At 50.7% G+C, this 20,855-nt stretch overlaps 1 protein-coding gene across 1 annotated transcript; it reads left to right on the forward strand.

Moving 5' to 3' along the window:
* Nucleotides 1-6,139: 6,139 nt before the first annotated feature.
* On the forward strand, nt 6,140-18,596 carry ORAI1 (ORAI calcium release-activated calcium modulator 1). The gene is made up of 2 exons (XM_045534897.1): nt 6,140-6,647; nt 17,425-18,596. The coding sequence occupies exons 1-2, from the start codon at nt 6,351-6,353 to the stop codon at nt 18,034-18,036; spliced, it is 909 nt and encodes a 302-aa protein (XP_045390853.1). The 5' UTR covers nt 6,140-6,350; the 3' UTR covers nt 18,037-18,596.
* The last annotated feature ends 2,259 nt before the right edge of the window (nt 18,597-20,855 follow it).

Consider the following 20,855-nt stretch of genomic DNA (forward strand, 5'->3'; position numbering starts at 1 on the left):
TTTTTATAAGCACAGCAGTCACACTGGATTGGGGCCCACTGAAATGCCCTCTTGTTAGCTTGGTTACCTCTGGAAATTAGGCCCTATTTCCAAGTAAGGTCACGTTCTGAGGTGCTGAGGATTAGGACTTCAACATACATTTTGGAGGGGACACACTTCAACTCAAGATAGTCCTCCCTGATCTCAGGCATTTAATCTCTACAGTGCGACCTGGTTGGTCCTGTTTTGCCAACAGAGAATGTGAAACCTTCTAGAAAGATTCTGCTGACATCCCACTCCTGTAAGGGATGTGGTGATTCCCCAAGTCATATGTGCACTGACAAAATTTATCCTAACATTTTACTCCAAAATACATAAAGGACCTCCTATAGCAAACCCAATCTTGAAAAAGGAGAACAAAATTGAAGGTCTTACCTCTACTTGACTTCAAGACTTATTTATTTATTTTGAGGAATGTAAGTTTCTTTTTTTCAAGACTTATCTTAAAGCTAGAGTAATCAGGACAGTATATATTAGCATAAGAGCAGATAAACAGACTGATGGATTAGAATACAGAGTTCAGAAACAGACCCTCATATATACTAATTACCCGATTTTTGACAAAAATGTTCATGCATTTCAGTGGGGAACACTTACCTCATTCAAAAATCACTACTTAATTGCTGGGCGCAGTGGTACAAGCCTGTAGTCCCAGCTATTAGGGAGGCTGAGCCAGGAGGATCACTTGAGGCCAGGAGTTCTAGGCTGCAGTAAGCTATGATTGTACCTGTGAGTAGCCACTGTGCTCCAGCCTGGGCACACAGAGAAACCTCATTTCTATTAAAAAAAAAAAAAAAGTCAGCATGAGATGGATCATAAATCTAATCATATAAACAAAAACTCTCAAACTTGTAAAGAAAACATAGGTGAACTTCTTCATGACCCTGGGGTGGGCAAAGATTTTTTATCCAGGACACAAAAGCACTAACTTTAAAAGGCACAGGCACAAACACAAGACCCGGGAAAGACTTCTGACTGGTTGGGGGAGGGGAGAGTGAGCCCTACAAGCCCTGGAACTGGGGAGCAAAAAGGCAGAGCTTGTGTTCCCCTGGGATGGTCTCCAAGCTCCAGGGCCAGAGAGTCATTTTGAGACCAACATCAGAGCCCACCAACCCTAATTCTGAATTTTGTAACCAGTCCCCTGACAGTGTCTAACTTGTGTCCAGCCTCCTTCACCCCCAATTCTTTGACCATGGAAACCTTCTGGATTGCTCACTAAAGCTGCCTTCCACGTCTTGTGGAGCTGGCCCCAGGGATTTCATGCATCCTAAATCGGGACACATACAAGGACTCACGGGGCTGATGCCAGCTCCAAAGAAGGACAACTTACAACTTTTGAACTATTAGAAATAACCAATCAGACATGCATGGCTGGAAGGAGTGAGCTTCCCATCACCAGCGGTATAAAAGCACTGTTTTTTTGGATTATTTTGTTTCTTTTTTTAAGGCATGGAGTCTCCCTGTGTCGCCCAGACTGGAGCACAGTGGTTATGCACAGGCGAGATCACACTACTGATCAGGAGGGGAGTTTTAACCTGCTCCGTTTCCAACCTGTGCTGGTTCACCCCTCCTTAGCTACCTGCTGGTCCCCTGTTCACCATATTGATGCTGAACTTAGCTCGGACACCAGATGGGCATAGCACATCTCAGCCCAGAACTCTTGGGCTCACGCGATCCTGCTGCCCAGCCTCCTGACTGGGACCACAGTCATGTGCTACCACACCCTGCTAAAAGAACTGTTCTTTAAAGCCAAGCTCGAGAAATGGCTCATTCTATTATTAATTTAGGGGCTTTGGACTCAGCGCAGTCAGAGGGGGGAAGGAACAAACAGAGGCAAGCCACCATGATGGGCTCCAACAAAGTCCTGTCTTTTGAACTGAAATAAAAGGGGTGACGTCTTTGAGTCCTGTGAGGCAGGGAGGGGCAAGGCGGTTCCCCTTTAGTAGGACATCAGAGGCACCTTTCCTCAGACTGTGCCTGAAGGAGTGCCTAGGGTCCATGAATAGGTATTCGTAGTATCTCATTTTTGCTAAGGAGGTTGGGGATTCAGAGAGGTTAAGTAATCTGCCCAGGGTCACACTGCAACTGAGCAGCCTAGGGGACAGCCAACTTTAAGCATGGTAAAAGATCAAAAGTACTTGACCGGGCACAATGGCTCACATCTGTAATCCCAGCACTTTGGGAGGCCAAGGTAGGAGGATCACTTGAGCCCAGGAATTCAAGACCTGCCTGAGCAGCATAGTGAGACCTCATCTCTACAAAAAAAAAGAAAATTAGTTGGCGTGGTGGTGAGCATCCGTAGTCCCAGCTATACGGGAGGATGAGGCAGGAGGATCAGGAATTTGGGATCCTGGGATCACTTGAGCCCAGGAATTTAAGGTTGCAGCAAACTGTGATGACATTACTGCAATCTACCCAGGCAACAGAGTGAGACCCCATCTCAAAAAAAAAAAAAAACAAAACAAAACTAAAAATACCTAAAGACTAAAGACCATCTTGTTCAGCGGTTCCTAAACTTTATTCAAAAAACTTGATAAAACTAAACTGCTTTGGTTGGTTTTTATAACTTGCATTTTAGCAAAACCCCTCTGGAAATTCTGACTCAGGGAACATGGAGGACTAGGGGTGGTTACATCCCACACTCTGGAGACCACCGAGTGGGTTAAAATTCCCGTCCTACTACTTATCCTGTGCCTCACTTTTCATATCTGTAAAAAGGTGGTATTAATACCACGGGGTTATGGTAAGGAACTCCTGGGTTTAATATATTTAATATAATAAACAAAATAATTTAATATATAAAAACAACATACTTAATATATATAATTTTACATACTTAACATAATAAAGTGCTAAGGACAGTGCCTGTCATTAGTAAGTACTACTTAAGTGTTAACTATTTGTTCACCACTTGCGATGGAGAACTTGCTACCTCCCAAGGCAGCACATGCCAACTTTCGTCAGCCTTGGGCTGTGGCCATTTTGGCCACCATGGGCTGGGTGGCCACAGCCCTTTCAGTTGGATCTCTACACCCTTGTGCACAGAGTTGATTGAAAAAATTGTTTGGCTTTTCTAGACAGAAACCCAAAAGAGCTGAAAGCATACCTCTTGGCCACTAAGGACAGCCACACATGGTGCTTGGAGGCTCTGGGGGGGATCTGGAGCCCGGGTTCCAACCCTGATTTTCCACTGGCTTGTTTTGGCAAGGTGCTTTCTCTTTGGGTCCTCAGGTTCTCCATCTAAGCATGGGTTTGGTGCATTTTAGAGTCTCAGGCTGGGCACAGTGGTGCACCTGTAGTCCCGGTTACTGAGGCTGAGGCAGGAGGATCACTTGAGCCCAGGAGTTCAAATTTAGCCGAATTCAGCCTGAGCAACATAATGAGACTCCATCTCCAAAAAAATGGGGGTGAGGAAAAGTTACTAACCAACCAGGGGCCCTTCAGAGCTCTATGATCCTGGGGCACGAAGCAGGATTACCCAAATCCCCCCAACCCCTGAGTCTGGATAATATTTTATTTCTTTATCTTTAATTTATTTATTTAAAATAGTAGAGACAGGGTCTTGCTCTTGCTCAGGCTAGTCTTGAACTCCTGAGCTCAAGCAATCCTCCCACCTTGGCCTCCCAGAGTGCTAGGATTACAGGTGTGAGCCACTGCACCCAGCCCATATTTTTATTATTTTTGATCTGTGCAGATGGGGTAATTCAAACCCCAGAGAACTAGAAAGAAAAGGGGAGGGACATGATACAGGAGATGGAGAAAGGAAACCCTCCCTACCCCAAAGTCCCCTTTAGAGTCACCACTCCCTGACCCTTTTGTTCTCCCGAAATCAACACGTCTCTCCTCCTGGCTTCCAGGCTCTTCCACCTCCAGCCCTCAGACCCCATCAGCACCCAAATGTTGTGTGTATGCAATCCTGAGCTGGGGGTTCCTTGGAACCAAGGACATTTCATTATTTTGTTCATTGAACCTGTTTCCATTCAGAGTCTTGGGTGTTCCAGACCCTGTGGGAGGCTCTGGAGTGACAGTGAAGTAATTTAAACAAACAGGTCAACACATAAATAAGCTAGATGATTTCGGATATTGTATTGATCAGAACTATAAAGGGTGGGGTGACAGATCCTGACATAGAGGCTACTTTTTAGAGAGGGAGGGTCTCCCTTTGGAGGTGATATTTGAGCTGAGACACAGATGGGAAGTGGAAGGAGTAGCAAGTACAAAGGCCACAAGAGGAACAAGCCCAGTGGGGTGAGATTTCAAATTCCAAGTTCCCCATCTTCACAAAACCATGGAGAAAGGCTTCTGGGGGAATCCCAGGGACTTTTTTGGGAGGAGGGGGCCTTCAGTTTTATCCCATAATGTAGTTGGGTAGCAAGGCACCCTCTAGTGGTGACAAAAGTTAAATGGCACCTTTCTAACCTGGAATGCCATTAGCTATAAGGCTAATTCTGTCACTCATTCCTACTTCTCCCACATTTATTCACTCAACAAATACATACTGAGCACAGAGTATGTGCCAAGGAATATTCTGGATGCTGGGGGTATAGCTGTGAAACTGACGGTAAAGGTCCCTGCCCTGGTGTCAACATCCTAGGGGACAGTTCCTAGTACAGCATTCCACCCCTACTTCACCTCTGCCCCCCACTATTCTGAAGCAAAATTGGCCTTCTACTGCTCCATACCCAGATATCCCTGTGTCAGGGCCTGCATTTGCAGTTGCCTGTCCCCCTGTAAAGCTAGTCCCCATGACTTTGCATTGCTGGCTCAGGTCTCAGCTCAAATATGACCTAGTCAGAAAGGTGTGGACTTACTTGTTTACTGTCTCTCTCCCTGTTCCCCACCCCTCCACACACACTAAAATATAAGATGCCATGAAGTTTATTGTTTTCCTGGAGTTCCTCAAGCTAGCACTTAATAGGTGCTCAGAAGACACCTGCTGAATGGGTTTGAGGGTTCATTCCTTCAAAAAATATTTATCAGACTGGGCATCATGGCTCACGTCTGTAACCCAAGCACTTTGGGAGGCCCCGAGGGGGGAGGATCATTTGAGGCCTGGAGTTGCAGACCAGCCTGGGCAACATATTGAGAACCGGAATCGGACTCTACAAAAAAATAATTAGCCAGGCGTGGTGGGACATGCCTGTACTCCCAGCTACCAAGGAGGCTGAGGCAGGAGGATCCCCTGAGCCCTGGAGTTCAAGACTGAAGAGGCTGCAGTGGAGCTATGATTGCGCCACTACGCTCCAGCCTAGGCCGCAGCACAAAACTCTATTTCTAAAAAAAAAAAGGAAAAAAAAAATATATATATATACACACAGACCTATTTACCAACTACTAGACGTCCAGTATGTGTCAAAACAGCCTGGGGCGGTGGCCAATCCCAGTGAACAGAGGTGAACAAGTGAACAAAACACACCAAAAATCCCTGCCCAATAAAAAAAATTCCTGCCCCCGTGTTTTTTAAAATTAAAATTGCAGCTCCCGCACTACACACCCCCTTTACCCTGCTTTATTTTTTGTATACATTTAACACCTTCTAAACTATTAGAATTTACTCATTGGTGTTTGTGAGCTCCAAGAGGGCATGGCATCTAGTCTGTCTCGTTCACCACCCTACCTCAGCGCCTAGAACAATGTTGGCACCCAGTAGGCGCTAAATACACAGATACAATGAACTCTAGATCTCAGCCCGCTCTTTTTCCTACAGACCTTGCGCCACCTTGCTCCAAAGGGGAAATGAGCCTCAGGAGGCGCCCAGAGGTGACCCCAGGCGGCCCGACCCAGGAGTCCGAGCTCCGGGAGCAGGGCCAGCGGAGCAGCTGCGGAGACTGGAGGCGCCCGGAGCGGGAGCGCGGCAGGCCCGGGACAGTGGAGCGCTTCCAGGAAGGGGCGCGGGCGCGGGCGCGGGCGCGGGCGCGGGCGGCGGCGCGCCGGGGGCTGTGGGCGGTGCCGTCGGAGGCGGCTGGTCACATGACTCGCGCCGACAACACCTACCTCCGGGTGGGCGGGGCGCCCGGGTGGGCGGGGCGCATGCAAACCAGCCGGGGCGGCGGCCAATCGGGGCGCGCGCCGGGGTCCGGGCCCCGAGATCGGGGACGCTGGCCCGCGCAGGCTGGCGTCCGGACCGCCGGGGGCTTTGGCTAGCGGCGTCGCGGGCCTGCGGGCTCTTCGTGATCTCCTGGGTGCGTGCGGCGGGCCGGCGAGGTCAGGCCCGCGTGGGGGCCGGCGGCGGCTGCCTCCGGCGGAGGCAGAGGTGCGGCGGGCTGCCTTCGCGGGCGCCCGGGCCGGCCCGCGCCTTCGCGGCGTGCTCCATGCATCCGGAGCCCGCCCCGCCCCCGAGCAGCGGCAGCCCCGAGCTTCCCCTCAGCGGCGGCAGCACCACCAGCGGCAGCCGCCGGAGCCGCCGCAGCGGGGACGGGGAGCCCCCGGGGTCCCCGCCGCCGCCGCCCGCCGTCACCTACCCGGAGTGGATCGGCCAGAGTTACTCCGAGGTGATGAGCCTCAACGAGCACTCCATGCAGGCGCTGTCCTGGCGCAAGCTCTACTTGAGCCGCGCCAAGCTCAAAGCCTCCAGCCGGACCTCGGCTCTGCTCTCCGGCTTCGCCATGGTGAGCTCGGGCCGCCCTGCCCTCCCCCCTCCTGTCCTGACCGCTCCCGCCCGGGGGCCACTGGGGAGCAGGCCGGGCTGGCCTGGAGTGAGGGGAAGAGCTGAGAGACGCTCAGACGTGGGCGCTGGAGGGGGGCCAGAGGTGCTGGACGGACGTGAGGTGTGGTGGGCAACAGGTGCCTTCGTGTGGACAAGCCTGCTGCCGCAAGGGGAGAGGAACGCAGCAAGAACGATGCACCCCCAAAGTTAGATCTGTAAGCCAGTCCCACATGTGTTCACGGGGAAGGGAAGGACTCAAAGGGTCTGACCCATCTGGGGACAGGTGTCAGGAGGTTGAGATGAGGAGAGAGACTCCAGAGCTATCTAGTGCCCCCGCACCTGAGGCCTGAAGGTGTCGGCCACATTCTTTCACCAGCTAGTGGAGGGGATTTCCTGACACCCTTTTTCCACTGCATGTTCCGAGAGCCTCAGCCTGGGGGTTCGACAACCGCTCCCCCCCTCATGTTCTTTTCCAGAAACTTGCCACTGAGTCACTGGGTGTGGGGGAGGAGGGGGGGACATGTTCCTGTTGAATGGTCTCTTTCTTGATTTAGGGGGTAGGCATATTTTTCGTCCCCTCATGTCCCAAGGGGCTGGAGTAAAAGTTTCTGAGGGGTGGGGTGGGTGAGGCTGCAGGTTGGGCCCAAAAGTGGCTGTGGAGATACCTTCAGGCCTGGAATCTTGGAGTCTCTGGGGCAGGCCACTGCATAATAAGTACATTATTATCACTTTTGGTGACATCAGCCTGCATGAATGGGGTCTGCCCCCTCCCCCCCAGTTCTGTAGCCTAGAGCACTCCTGCCTCCCTCCTGAGTGAGCTAAGCCTTGAGGGAGGGAGTGGCTGCACCCTTCGTGTTTTCTTGGGAAGGGAGTGTGTCTAGGACTCTCCCTGTGTTCCACAAACAAGCGAGCCAGTGCAGCAGAGCCTGAATTTTTTTAGAGGCCTCTAGGACTCAGTGGGAAGGCCAGATTGGGGGTCAGGCTCTGCCACTTGCTGCCTGTGTGACCTCAAGCAAATCACTCTCCCTCTCTGGGCCTTGATTTCTGAATCAGTAAATGAAGGCTGGTACTCAGAAGTTTCTCTGACTTGGAAAATGAAACTGAGGAAGCCCCTAAAAGGAGATCAGAGAGAAACTGTGTGCGTGTAAAGGGGTAGCACCCTACTTTTCAGTTTAGATATGATGGGCTTCTGTTCTATCTGTCCCAAATCCTAAGAAACCAATCTCTGCCTTGTGCCTGAACAATCTGTGAGAATACCTGATGTTTACCAAACACTCGCTATGTGCTAGGCACTTACTGTGTAGGTTCCCTAAATTGCAGGCTCACCCCTCATCAGCCCTTTGAAGTGATTGTGTCAGAGGCCTTTCCCAAGGCCACACAGCTAGTCTGGTAGAGCTGAATTTGAACCCAGGTCTGCCGGCATCCAAAACTTGCTTAGGCACTTGTGCCATTTTTGGTATATGGAGCTCTGATCAATGTCCAGCCAAGGACACGTTAGGACCAGGCCTAGAGAATGAGAAATAGAGCAAAAAAGTTTCTTTTAAGCCAAGGAAAGTTTTACAACTTGAGGGAGGGGGAGCCACCAGTTGTCAGCTTTTCATTGCACTGCTGGGGTTTAAGATGCTGACCATTGCCTTTTCTTTCTTTCTTTTTTTTTTTTTTGAGACAGGATATTGCTCTGTCACCCAGGCTGGAGTGCAGTGGCCTCATCATAGTTCACTGCAACCTCGAACTCCTGGGCTCAAGCGATCCTCCTGCCAAAGTGTTAGCATTACAGGCAGGAGCCTCTGTGCCTGGCCCCATTCCCTTTTTTTTGTGCTCATGAATTCGTGGCTGCCCCAGGCCCCTTTATACTTTAAGAGGTGAGGATCCAAATGGGTGACACTTTCCTGCCTTTTCAAGTCCTTTCTTCCTCCCAAACAAGGCAGGCCTTATAGTCATATAGCACCTCCTTCTTCCTCTTGCTAAAAGCAATGTGGGGAAGTCAGGAGGCTGGGGCAGCCTGTGGCAATGGGTGGGCCTTGGCTTACCCAGTCGGTCTCTTGGGGACCTTCGTTTTCTCTTTGCGGAGCAGAAAAGGCTTCCTGGCTCTGTTGATGGAATCTCCAAAGTTGTGCAGGCAGGGAAGGGCTGAACCTCATGACAGCCTCCATTCTGGGGCAGCGGTTACAAGAAGGTAACCGCCTTTGCCGTGAAGCTGGAAATCTATTGAAGAGATGGGATGGGGTACAGGGTGGGCGTCAGCAGGGCAGGTCTGACCATGCCCCACCCCCACTGCAGACACTCAGCCTGTGAGTGTGCTTCAGAGAGGAGGGGGTGCCAGGCAGCCTCAATGCCATGGCAACAGAGTGACAAGTTTCCTGGAGTACTCTCCGTTGGCCTGTGAGTCAGCACAACCAACTTCCTGCCCCCAGAAAGCTTCCTTCCCAGAGACCTGGAAACCCAGAGGAGCTGAGGTGACCTTTGCTCTCCAGGGGATGGGAGGGTTGCTGAAGGTGCCAGTCTCACCTGGCTCACCAGGTGTGATTGAGAGAGGGTCTCCCCAAAAGCCTGGAGGGGATTGAGAGGTTCCCCACTTCCTGGGTGGCAGCTCCTGGCCAGGTGTTCATGAAGTTGTAGGCATAGGCCGTGGGACCTCTGCAAGTGGCTTTACTTCTTCGAGGCTGGTTTTCTCATGCACACAAAGATGGCAAAGACCCTACCCTGCCAGGGACTGGCATGTGGATTCATTATGAGGCCAGACTGGGCCCAGAAAGCATTTAGGGATTTTCAGGATCTGATGATGTACACCTTGGCCAGACCCTCTGTGGCCTACACGTGAGATTCTCGCTCCAGACAGCATTTCTGGAAACAGCAGGCCTCAGCTGCGGTGAGCACCAAAACTGGATGTAGCATATGATCCGCATCCTGCAGCGCTTCTTGAGCCTGGTGTACTCCTGTGGGCTTTGATTCAGGCCATCTGTGCCTCAGTTTACCTCTTGAGAGGCTGCCAGCCTCGGCCTGACCCTGTCCCCCGCAGGACTGGCGAGCACACGTGGTGACCCGGTCTGCTGGGGAGGGCAGGCTGTAACATTAGCCTAAGCAGAAGATAATTGGGAAGGTCAGCCTGCTGCCGTAAACAAAATGCTTTCCACGACCTGAGATCAATTATTTTTGGATTATCTGCCTCCTCAAGTTCTCTGCCCACCAGCACCCTTTTGTTCCCAGGTTCCAGAGCAGGTTCAGAAGTTGCTTGGAATTTCTGTGAAAATGAGTTGGAAGGAAGGGCTCAAATCATAACATATTATTGGGCCTCTGTGACGTGTTCGGAGTGCAGGGGCCATGGAAATGAGCAAGAAATTGTTATTTCTACCCGTAGTACTAATCACTGATAGTCATCATTACTGCTGTTGATTGGGCTCTCGCAGTAGGCTAGACACTGTGCCACACGGGCCATCTTGTGTGATCTTCCTACAACCGGGTGAGGGTAGGTGGTCATCTAGATGAATGACTTCCCCAAGGCCGCCTGGCTGCTCCGCTGCAGAGCCCTGTGCCTGTGGTGTAGTCCCTTTGCAACGGGAGAGGAAGCATCAGAGAGTGGTAGGAGGACAGAGCTGAGAGGCTGAAATATAGTAGAACAAAGTAAGAGAACAGACACTCAAGCCAGCCAACTTGGGTTCAAATCCCAGCTCTACCTCCTAGAACTGTGAGACCTTGGGGAAATCACTAAACCTTTCTGGGCCTCAGTTTCCTCATCTATAAAGTGGGATAATAGTAGTACCAGCCTTGGTGTGAGGATTCATTGAGTTAATATTTGCAAAGCACTTGTCATCCTTGTTTCCCATGTGTCGGGGCTGCTTTATAAGGGTTTACTGAGTTAGAAGAATCTGATTTTAGCTGATCCTTGAGGGTGGTAGAGTTCTGACCCTCTGGTCAGAGGAAATGACAGGAACCATTACAGAGATAAGAAATTACAATATCTGGGGGAAACATATGGGGCTGGTGTGGCTGGGGTCGAGGGTGTGTAGAGACTAGTAGAGAAAAATGAATCTAGCCAGGCAAGATGATGAAGGGCCTTGATTAGCTGTTTAGGAAGTGCAAACTCTTGTATTGGCAATAGAGAGCCATTGAAGGTTTTAGACAGAGGAGTTACATTATGAGTTCCATAATGATGATGGTGGTGGTTACTATTTACTGAACCCGTGTTGTGCCAGGCATGAGCCTGAACCCTTTTCTTTCTTTCCTACTTAATCCTCACAATAGTTCTTACAAGTATGTACTGTGGACAGGAAACCTGAGCCTAGACGCTCCTAGAGGCTCAGATCCCCCAGCTAGTAGAATTCAGCTCTGGTCTGCCTGACTGGGAGCCTCTTCCTCTCTGCCATCCTCTCGCTACCATCCCTCTTGCTGGTTGATAACCGAGCCTTTGAAGTCTTCCAGATACACTATTCTGCATGCTGGATTTGCACACTGGGCTATGTATAAACGGAATTTTGCTGAATGCTCCAAGGGGCGGGCGCTCCCTGCCCAGCAGAGAAGCCTTTTGTAAAATTGCACAAGTGCCTGTGACATATTTCTGGAATTTTCGGCCAGGAGCAGTGCTGAGCCCTGCTGGTTGCTGGGTCCCTGGCTGGTGAAGGAGAACGCTGCGTAGATGTCCTAAGGCAGCCCCGTAGTAATCAGCGTTGGGTAGGGGTGAGCGGTAGGGTTCTCTTGGAGAAATAAAACTGAATATAAAGTTTAAACATAGCAGATTTCAGCGGGGTGCGGTGGCTCACGCCTGTAATCCTAGCACTCTGGGAGGCTGAGGCAGGTGGATCGTTTCAGCTCAGGAGTTTGAGACCAGCCTGAGCAAAAGCGAGACCCTGTCTCTGCTGAAAAAATAGAAAGAAATTAGCTGGACAACTAAAAATATATAGAAAAACTTAGCCGGGCATGGTGGCACATGCCTGTAGTCCCAGCTACTCGGGAGGCTGAGGCAGAGGATTCCTTGACCCCAGGAGTTTGAGGTTGCTGTGAGCTAGGCTGACGCCACGGCACTCTAGCCGGGGCAACAGAGTGAGACTCTGTCTCAAACAAAACAAAACAAAACATAGCAGATTTCTCTCCCATGGGATTTCCAAGAGTCCTTTACTTTGCTCCCCAGAAGGGACATCTCAGACTGATAGGACCACAGACTGTTTTCTCTGGAGGAGAATCTTGTGGGACTGTTACTTGACAGCACTCTTTGGGAAGCATTGTTCTAACCTAGGTGTCAGCCAGCTTTGTCTGTAAAGGAGCCATGTGGTCTCAGTGGTGACTACTCAACTCCACTATTGTAGCTGGAAAGCAGCCACAGACAATATGTAAGTGAATGGGCATGGCTTTGTGCCAATAAAACTTTATTTACAAAAACCACAGTCTGTAAGTCATAGTTTGCTGACCCCTGATCTAAGCCATGGTCTCCAATCTTTTGAGCTCATACCCCTGTTGAAAATATTTTCAGCACTAGCCTTAATATTTGTATGTTTGCAAATTGTATATGCATTCTAATAAAACGTCTTGCTATTATAAACATATGTAAAAATGAAAAATAGGAAAGTTGAAAGGATGAGCTAAAGCATCAACGAATGTCATTAGAAGTTCTAATATGATCTTCTGAGTTCCAGGGGATTACCTAGAATTGTCCATTGAAAACTGTGGACACCCTGGGCTGAAATACCCAAGGTCAGGTCTTACCTTGCTGTATTCTTCCAACCACCTTGACCCAGCACCAGATGCTGGAGAAACAGAGTAAGGCACATAATTCTTGTTTAGAATGTGTTTGGTAGGTGTGATAATGGGGAAGCATCGATTGAGGGCACTTACACAGTCTGAAAATATTTACTTGCTTGAGTGTTTGGTGCCTGTCATCCTTCCTCAGTGTCCCTTTCTGGGGCAGGGATCTTGCTGTCTCTGCTTTGTCTCCAGCACGGCCACAAGGTCTTCCAGGTACATAGTAACTTCTCGGGCTGGGCGTGGTGGCTCACGCCTGTAATCCCAGCACTCTGGGAGGCTGAGGCAGGAGGATCACTTGAGCTCATGAGTTCGAGACCAGCCTGAACAAGAGTGAGACCCTGTCTCTACTAAAAAGAAAAAAAAAAAAAGTTCTCTGTAACTCTTTTCCATGGATGAGTGAATGGCCTCAGTCCTCACTTGGGAGCCCAGAGAGCAGCGGTCACTTGGAAGATAAAACCTAAAGAAATCAGAATTAACCAGACGAACAGAAAGTCTAGGCCGTGTCCCGCCCCACCCCCGCCCTGTCTTCAGGTTCAACCTATTACTGGCTTGTGACATAAATTTAGTGAGCTGCGACCAGCATTTAAAATGAAGTAAGAATGGAATGAAATAAAAACCAGCAGCACACATTGCATCTGGTGAGAATAGACTATCGGCATGCCTTCAGAGTAAATGTTTGGTGAAACTTTTGATTCTGTTATAAATGTGTGTCTATTTATAGAAATGTGGAGTACTGGACTGTCATAGTCAAGAGTTTGCAAACCGCTGGACTAGGCTTCAATCCCCTTAATAGATGGTTTGCATTTGAGGTGGGACCAGCAGGCCCAGACAGCTCTGGGTAACCCCCAGTGACCGTGGCTTAGAGGCCCTTGTGTTCCAGGGCGCAGCCACCCATCCTCCTAAAAGCGTGGACAAGAGAAGACTCAGGCTGCTGGGGAAAGGAAGGTTGGGTCTCCCTGCTCTGGGTGCTGAGGTCAGGCCCGACATGGGAGAGCTGCCCGGGTCTCCATGGAGCCCAGCAGGAATGAGGAGAGGTGGTTGGCATTTGGGCGGGGTGGGCAAACACCTGGCAAAGTCCGCGCCAGCCAGCCAGGCCATACCCTGGGCAGAATTACATAATCCTCTTCTTTGGCTCTCATTTGAGGTTTAGCGTCCCCTCTGGGGGGTCTGTGGACCAGCGTGAGGTGGGGCTGGCTGTCTCTCGCCCTCTCTATCCCTTTAGGACCCATGTAGCCAGGTTCAGGCAGGCCCGTGGCTGGCCAGAGGCTGTTTATTTTGGGTTAACGGGCTATATTTACCTTGTGAAGCTGCATGCAATCTGATCTGATCGCCCTGGGACGCTCTGGGGCCCTGGGAGTCAGCTGCCAGATCTGCAAGGCCCCCTGACTTTGCTGTCCCCACCCGTGGGGAGATTTCCCAAGCAGGAAACATCCTGGAAAAAGCAGTGGCATTTATTCCTGTGACGTTTGCCTCAAGCTCCATGATTTGTGCCAGTGGTTCCTTTCTTCTCACTCCGAATCGTTCTTTCACACAGCCTGGTGGCATTGAACTTGGTCCCAAATGTGGGAACGGCACATACAGCCTGCCTATGTGGCCAGAGTTCCAGGAATTGTAGGATCTGGCAAGGGCAATGGGGTTTCTTCCGGAGCAGGGCCGCAGGCCCCTTCCTGTTCCTTGGAGGGCTTAGCCTCCCCCTAGCCCAAGACCTCAGGGAGGGCTCGCTAATTTTGGCTGGGTGTGTCCCAACAGCTGCTGTTTTCTGGCCCTGGAGCCTGTGGGTGTGACAAATGGCATAGAGCATGGTGGTCTCTGTCCTGTGGAGGTGACCATCTGGCCAGGTGTGGTTTGGGGCACTCCTTAGGCCTGAGGCCCAGAGTGGGGGCTGGAAGGCCTCTCCAGTTGAACTCTAGGGTGTCCAGGGGCTATTTCTCTTCCACTTCAAGCTCTGTGGTTTTCTCTACTTTTCTTTCTCTTTCTGTCTTTTTTTGTTTTTTAGAGGTGAGGTCTTCCTATGTTGCCAACGCTGGCCTTGAACTGCTGGGCTCAAGTGATCCTCCCGCCATGGCCTCTGGCGTAGCTGGGACTATAGGCAGCGCCCCGCCTATGTGTTTTGCTTTTTACGTAAGACTTACTGAGCGACTGTGGCTGACCACGTGCTTAAACATTTACACGTCAAAACTTCATTTAATCTCCTCTGTTACCCTCATTGTTACCCAGGCTTTGGAGCCAATTGGACTTGAGTTTGAATCCAACAGGAGTGTAACCCATCGGACAGCTGACCTCACCTCTCTGAGCCTCAGTTTCCTCATTTGTGAAAGGAGAATAATGATATTACCAGTAGCCATTGACACTTCAGTTTATTACGTACCAGGTCTTGTTCTAAGGGCTTCATGTGTATCAACTCATTGGCTCCTCTTAACTACCATGAGAAGTTGGCCCCGGTTTTACAGATATGGAAGCTGTGGCACCGAGAGGTTGAAATCCTTGTCCAAGGTCACCAGCTTTGTGAGTGCAGAAGCCAGTTTGTGCCCAGTGGTGTGGTGCGGGCCTGAGCTCTCAACAGCTCTATGTGGGGAGATACACTGCCTTGGGGGTGGCTGGGGCACAGGTGAGCACAGGTGGGGGGCACATTGGGAGTGTACACCTGTGTGCAGCTCCCCCGTCCCCTGCGCACACCCCAGCGCCCAGCTCAGGGCCTGACCTGCCTGAGAGCTCCGGCATTTCTGGTGAGTGGATAAATAGTGGTGGATGGGGGGGCGGGGGCAGCCAAGCAGTGGCCTCTGCTGCTTGTCCTCTCTCTGGTTTCAGGTTCCAGGGCAGCAGGCCAAAACAGGAAGAGGAAGTGCTGGGGGTGGGGAGGTGGCAGGAGGTGGCTGCTGGAGGGAGCCCCCTTTCCCAGGTATGGGCAGGCCTGGGGGCTGGGGCCAGGGGGCCACGGCATGTGCCCTGCCCTGGTGGCCTGCCTCGTGTGGTGCCCCTCACCCGCATGCCCGCATGTACTAAGAATTCTCGGGGTTGGCTTTAGGCCACCAGTGATCTCAAAAACGGTTGAAATCCTGATGGCACTGCCCCAAATTTATATGAGCTTGAAATGTTTTATAAACTTTTGGGTTGAAAAGTACACACAATCGTCAATTGTGGGAATTCTTGGGCAAAAGGCTGTGAAGCCCATTGAAATTGGGGGGGATCCGATGAATTAATACATACCTGGATGTTTTGAGGAGAATATCCACTGTTTTCACAAGATTCTCAGTGGTGTCAGACCCCATGTCAGCTCTAGACCGTGACCTTAAATCTCCCCCTTCTCCTCTTACAGGTAGAGGGGAGGGTCTTGACCGAGGTCACACAGTGAAACATGAAACAGGCAGTTCCCGAGCTAGAATTCAGTTCTGCCCATTGGGCCCTGGTATTCTCGCTGCCTGCGTGTGCCCCTCCGAGAGGATTTCAGGTAGAGACAGTGGGTTTGGGGATGAAGTTTCTAAACTGAATGATGATAGCAAAGCTCTCATTGAGGGTTTATTATGTGCCAGGCACTGAGTGTTTTACATGGATGAGCTCAGTCCTCACAACAACCCTCTGGGGCATGTGCCATTATTCCCATTTTACAGATGTGGAAACTGAGGCAGGGAAAGTCAATGGAACTTGCCAGAGCCACACAGCCTAATAAAGGGCAGAGGAGTCAGGGTTCGAAGCCAGGCAGCCTGGCAGAAGGAAAGCTGGTGGGGAAGGAGGGAGCCCACCCCCCTTGCTCGGCGTAAGGAGGGGCCGGCTGCAGGAGTTCCCTGCCTGCCTGCAGATAAACTTCGGCGCTAGCCTTCCCCTGAGCCTGCCGAGTATATAGTGCACACTTCATGAAGAGTCCCTGTCCTTGGTGGTGTTATTGCCATTGGTGCCTGCTGTCCGCCCATCCCCCATCCTTCCAGCCCTCACTGGCTGAGCTTAGCCATCTGCCTGCCACCCGCTGCTCCTGGCCCAGATCTGATGAGTTGGCTCCTTCGCATGGGGGTGATTTTCAAGGCCCAGGTGAGAGGAAGCGGGTGGCAAGCCCAGAGCATGTCCCTGGTGACCTCAGGTCCATGAGTCTCCAGGAAATGGGGAGCAGCTAGTGCGTCAGCCCCCAGGCTGGGGAGGAGACAGCCCCAAGGCGCACTGGCTGTCCGGCCAGCAGGAGAGTTGAACCCGTCACTTCTGGGAAGCCTCTGTTGGTACTTGTTGGGTCGCTGTACTGTGTTCTCAGGAAGGGCTTCGGCGTGTCCTGGGAGGGCTGTCACCTGTCCAGCCACCATCCCTCTGCTCGTCCCCAGAGCAGGGCATAAGGGAGAAGCCTCTGCTTGGGTGTGAGGATGTGGGGCCAGCAGGGATGGGGGTTGGTGATTGCTTTTTTTTTTGAGACAGAGTCTTGCTGTATCACCCAGGCTGGAGTGCAGTGGTGTCAGCATAGCTCACTGCAGCCTCCAACTTCTGGGCTCAAATGATCCTCCTGCCTCAGCCTCCTGAGTAGCTGGGACCACAGGCACACACCACCATGCCCAGCTAATTTTTATTTTATTTTATTTTTTGTAGAGACAGGTTCTCTATTGCCAGGCTGGTCTAGAACTCCTGGGCTTAAGTGATCCTTCCACTTCGGCCTCCAAAGTGCTAGAATTATAGGCGTGAGCCACTGTACCTGGCCTGCTTTTTTTTATTTAAATGCATTTTTTTAATGCCCTATTTTATAGATAAGTTGAGGCTCAGAGAGGTTAAGTGACTTTCCCAAGGTCACACAGCTAGTGAGCTCACAGAGCTTTAGCTCCAAATCTGCTTTCTTCACCAGTAACTTCTACTTCTTAACCCCACGTGGGCAGGCCTTATTATCCCTATTATATACATGTGGAAACTGAGGCTCAGAGGCCAAGCGACTGGCCCAGGGTCCCAGAGCCTGACGGGGGAGAGTGAGGATTTGAGCATGGCTGTGTGGTCCAGGACTGTGCTGGCACTCACCCGCTGGCCTCCCCTCCCCCCAGGTGGCGATGGTGGAAGTGCAGCTGGACACTGACCACGACTACCCCCTGGGGCTACTGATCGCCTTCAGCATCTGCACCACAGTGCTGGTGGCTGTGCACCTGTTCGCACTCATGATCAGCACCTGCATCCTACCCAACATCGAGGCGGTGAGCAACGTGCACAACCTCAACTCAGTCAAGGAGTCGCCCCATGAGCGCATGCACCGCCACATCGAGCTGGCCTGGGCCTTCTCCACCGTGATCGGCACGTTGCTCTTCCTGGCCGAGGTTGTACTGCTCTGCTGGGTCAAGTTCTTGCCCCTCAAGAAGCAGCCAGGCCAGCCTCGGCCCACCAAACCCCCGACCGGTGGTGCAGTCGCCAACGACAGCAGCAGTAGTGGCGCTGGCGGCATCACCCCAGGCCAGGCAGCTGCCATCGCCTCCACCGCCATCATGGTCCCCTTCGGCCTGGTCTTTATCGTCTTTGCTGTTCACTTCTACCGCTCACTGGTCAGCCACAAGACGGACAGACAGTTCCAGGAGCTCAATGAGCTGGCCGAGTTTGCGCGCTTGCAGGACCAGCTGGACCACAGAGGGGACCACCCCCTGACACCCGGCAGCCACTACGCCTAAGCCCTTGGTCTGGGTCCTCCAGAGCTTTGGCCTTACGCCCTTCCCCATGACCTTGTCCTGCCCCAGCCTTACAGAGGGACAGCCTGTGCAGGGGGCTGGGCTCCATCGGGGGGCAGAGAGTAGAGGGAAAAGGCTTTTTGTAAAAGAAATTTCTGCACTTTGAAACTTTCCTCTAAGAGAATAAGCACTTCCTGTTCTTCCAGCTTCCGATGCACCTCCTGTTAGGAGGCAGTGGGGGCTCGAGTGGGGCCAGAAGCTCCCTTTGTCCCCCCTTCTCCCCTGTGCCAGTGCCACCTGGTGCTTCCTGTCCTTTCCGTCTCGACCTCCCTCCTGGTCAGTGTCGAGTGTGTGCGTGTGTATGTGTGTGTGTGATGCATAAATACACTGTTACGGGACAGCTGCTTCTCGGGTCTGGGCTCTTTCTCCTGGCGCCCCACTCAGGTGAGCCTCTAAGCAAAGTTTTTAAAAAAATTGTTTTCCAACATTTTAGTTTGCAAAATTTCAAACCTATGAAAAGTTACATGAATAATAACTGAAATATATGCAGTCATTTCTTGTTATTTGCAGTATTTACATTCTATAAAGTCACCGTGAGCACTGAATTAGCGGATACTGAACTTTGCTCCTAGAGGACTTACAGGATTGAGGTTCCTGTGAGCCTCTGGTCATATTTTTCAACTGATCAATATGTAACCTTGTTTTATGTGTATTTCTGTTTAAAGATATTTTTATATTGTTGACTGATTACTAACAGCCAACAACACTATGATGCATGCTAGGATGAAGCTTGTCTAACACAAGTATTTTCTGCATAAGACACATCATAACCTTGCACTTAGGAACATTAGACAGCACTGCAGTATTACACTTGGCGACCAGTTTAAATAGCAAAATCACCAAAAGAAGCATAAAAATGTGAAAAATATGACACTAAATAGACGGGGAAGAGGACACTTGTTTACAGTGTCCTTTCAGAGCTGAAAGGAGAACGCAGAGTGTCTTGTTCGACCTCAGCAAGTATGCAGATTCTCAGATGCTGAAGCCGTGAATGATGAGGGAGAGCTGTGTGTGCTTTTTCCCCTGAGAGATAAAGTCCTTCATGCCTAAATACTTTCTCCTAAAACCAAGGACATTCCCCTATGTAACCACAATTCAATGATCAAATTCAGGAAATGTGATGTTGATACAATTATCTAATATTCCTGTTCCATTTCCCACTTGTCCCAATAATGTCCTTTCTAGCAATGCTTTTTCCACTTCAGGATCATGTATCACAATGATTTGTCACATCTTAAGTCTTCTTTAGTTTGGATCAGTTCCTCAGCCTTTGTCTTTTGTAACATGTTTTTGAAGAGTCCAGGCCTGTGGTTTTGTAGAATATACCCCACAGTTTGGTTTCTCTCATGTTTTCTCATTACTACAATCAGGTTGTGTATTTTGGCAGGAATATTACGTGAGACTGTGTCAGGATCCATTTGAAATAACAAGAGTAGTTAACCATTCTGTGCAGATGCTGTTCTAAGCATTATACATCGACTCAATTAACCCTCAGCATCCTTGTGAGATGGGTACTATTATAATCTCTATGTTGCAGGTACCAAAATTGATGCACAAAGCAGTTCTAGAATTCGAACCTGGAAAGTCTGGCCGAGACCCTGGGCCCTCACAAAAATCTCACCCAGGAGGATTCTGGCTTTGCTTGAAAATTTGGAAGATCCAGCCGCACTGGGCCCACCTTCTTGCAAAGTAGCAATGAGCAAGAGTGGAATTGCAGCTACCTTCTTTCTGCCCCAGAGTCTGTTTTTGTCACCATCCCCACCACTCTCTTGTCTCACACCAGGCCAACTTCACTTAATGCCTCCTTAAGCCCTCAAGTTTGAGATTTTTGTCTGTCCCAGAAAGCCAGTATGTAAAGTGGTTCTCTAACAGAAAGTGCTCTGGCTAAAGTGAAAGGTGGGTGCAGCATTGGCAAGCCTAGTATTTGTCTCCCTCCCCTTCCCCAAGATACTTCCACTGAACCCTCTTTTGTTCCCAAAATATTAAGGGGGTATGAATGTTTTTGGTTACATGGATCGCTTTTGTAATGCTTGAGTCACAGCTCTAAGTGTGTCCATCACCCAAATAGTGTTCTCTGTACCTGTTAGGTAGGTTTTTTTACCCTTCCTCTTGTCCCCCCTTAAACCTGACTCGAGGAACACAGTTTGGAAAGTGTGGTTCTTAAACTCTCCTTGTGCAGACGAGGACATGGCCCATAGCAGCTTTGTGGGCTGAGTGGGGAAGGGACCTCCTTCTTACTGTAGCACTTGGGTCCTGCATCGTATGCACCACGATCCACCCTTCTTCCTGGGACGGGGAAGAACTGGGCAGGGACGCTTGTGTGAACCCAACACTGCGCCCCAGAGAAGGCCTGGACATCCTTTACACATTCCCCTAAGGTAGCCACCTCCCTACTTCTGCAGAGACATGGGGTCCAGCTGGAATAATTTCTAGGCTGTGATCCTGTGGTCTTAGATTCTCTCTCCTAAACTTGCCTGGACTTAAGAATCACCCACTTGGCCGGGCATGGTGGCTCCTGCCTGTAATACTAGCACTCTGGGAGGCTGAAGTGGGAGGAATCACTTGAGGTCAGGAGTTTGAGACCAGCAAGAGTGAGACCCCATCTCTACTAAAAAACAGAAAAAAAATTAGCCAGGCGTGGTAGTGCGTGCCTGTAGTCCCAGCTACTCGGGAGGCTGAAGCAGGAGGATCCCTTGAGCCCAGGAGTTGGAGGTTGCTGTGAGCTAGGCTGAGGCCATGGCACTCTAGCCTGGGAGACAGAA

The sequence above is a fragment of the Lemur catta genome, chromosome 21 (assembly GCF_020740605.2).
Source record: "Lemur catta isolate mLemCat1 chromosome 21, mLemCat1.pri, whole genome shotgun sequence".
In the NCBI taxonomy this organism is placed as follows: Eukaryota; Metazoa; Chordata; class Mammalia; order Primates; family Lemuridae; genus Lemur; species Lemur catta.

What these genes read in the sequence shown, in the direction of transcription:
- ORAI1 (XM_045534897.1), top strand. Translation starts at nt 6,351, where the DNA reads ATGCATCCGGAGCCCGCCCCGCCCCCGAGCAGCGGCAGCCCCGAGCTT. An exon ending in TGCTCTCCGGCTTCGCCATG is followed by an intron (nt 6,648 to 17,424) that starts GTGAGCTCGGGC and finishes CCCTCCCCCCAG; the next exon opens with GTGGCGATGGTGGAAGTGCA.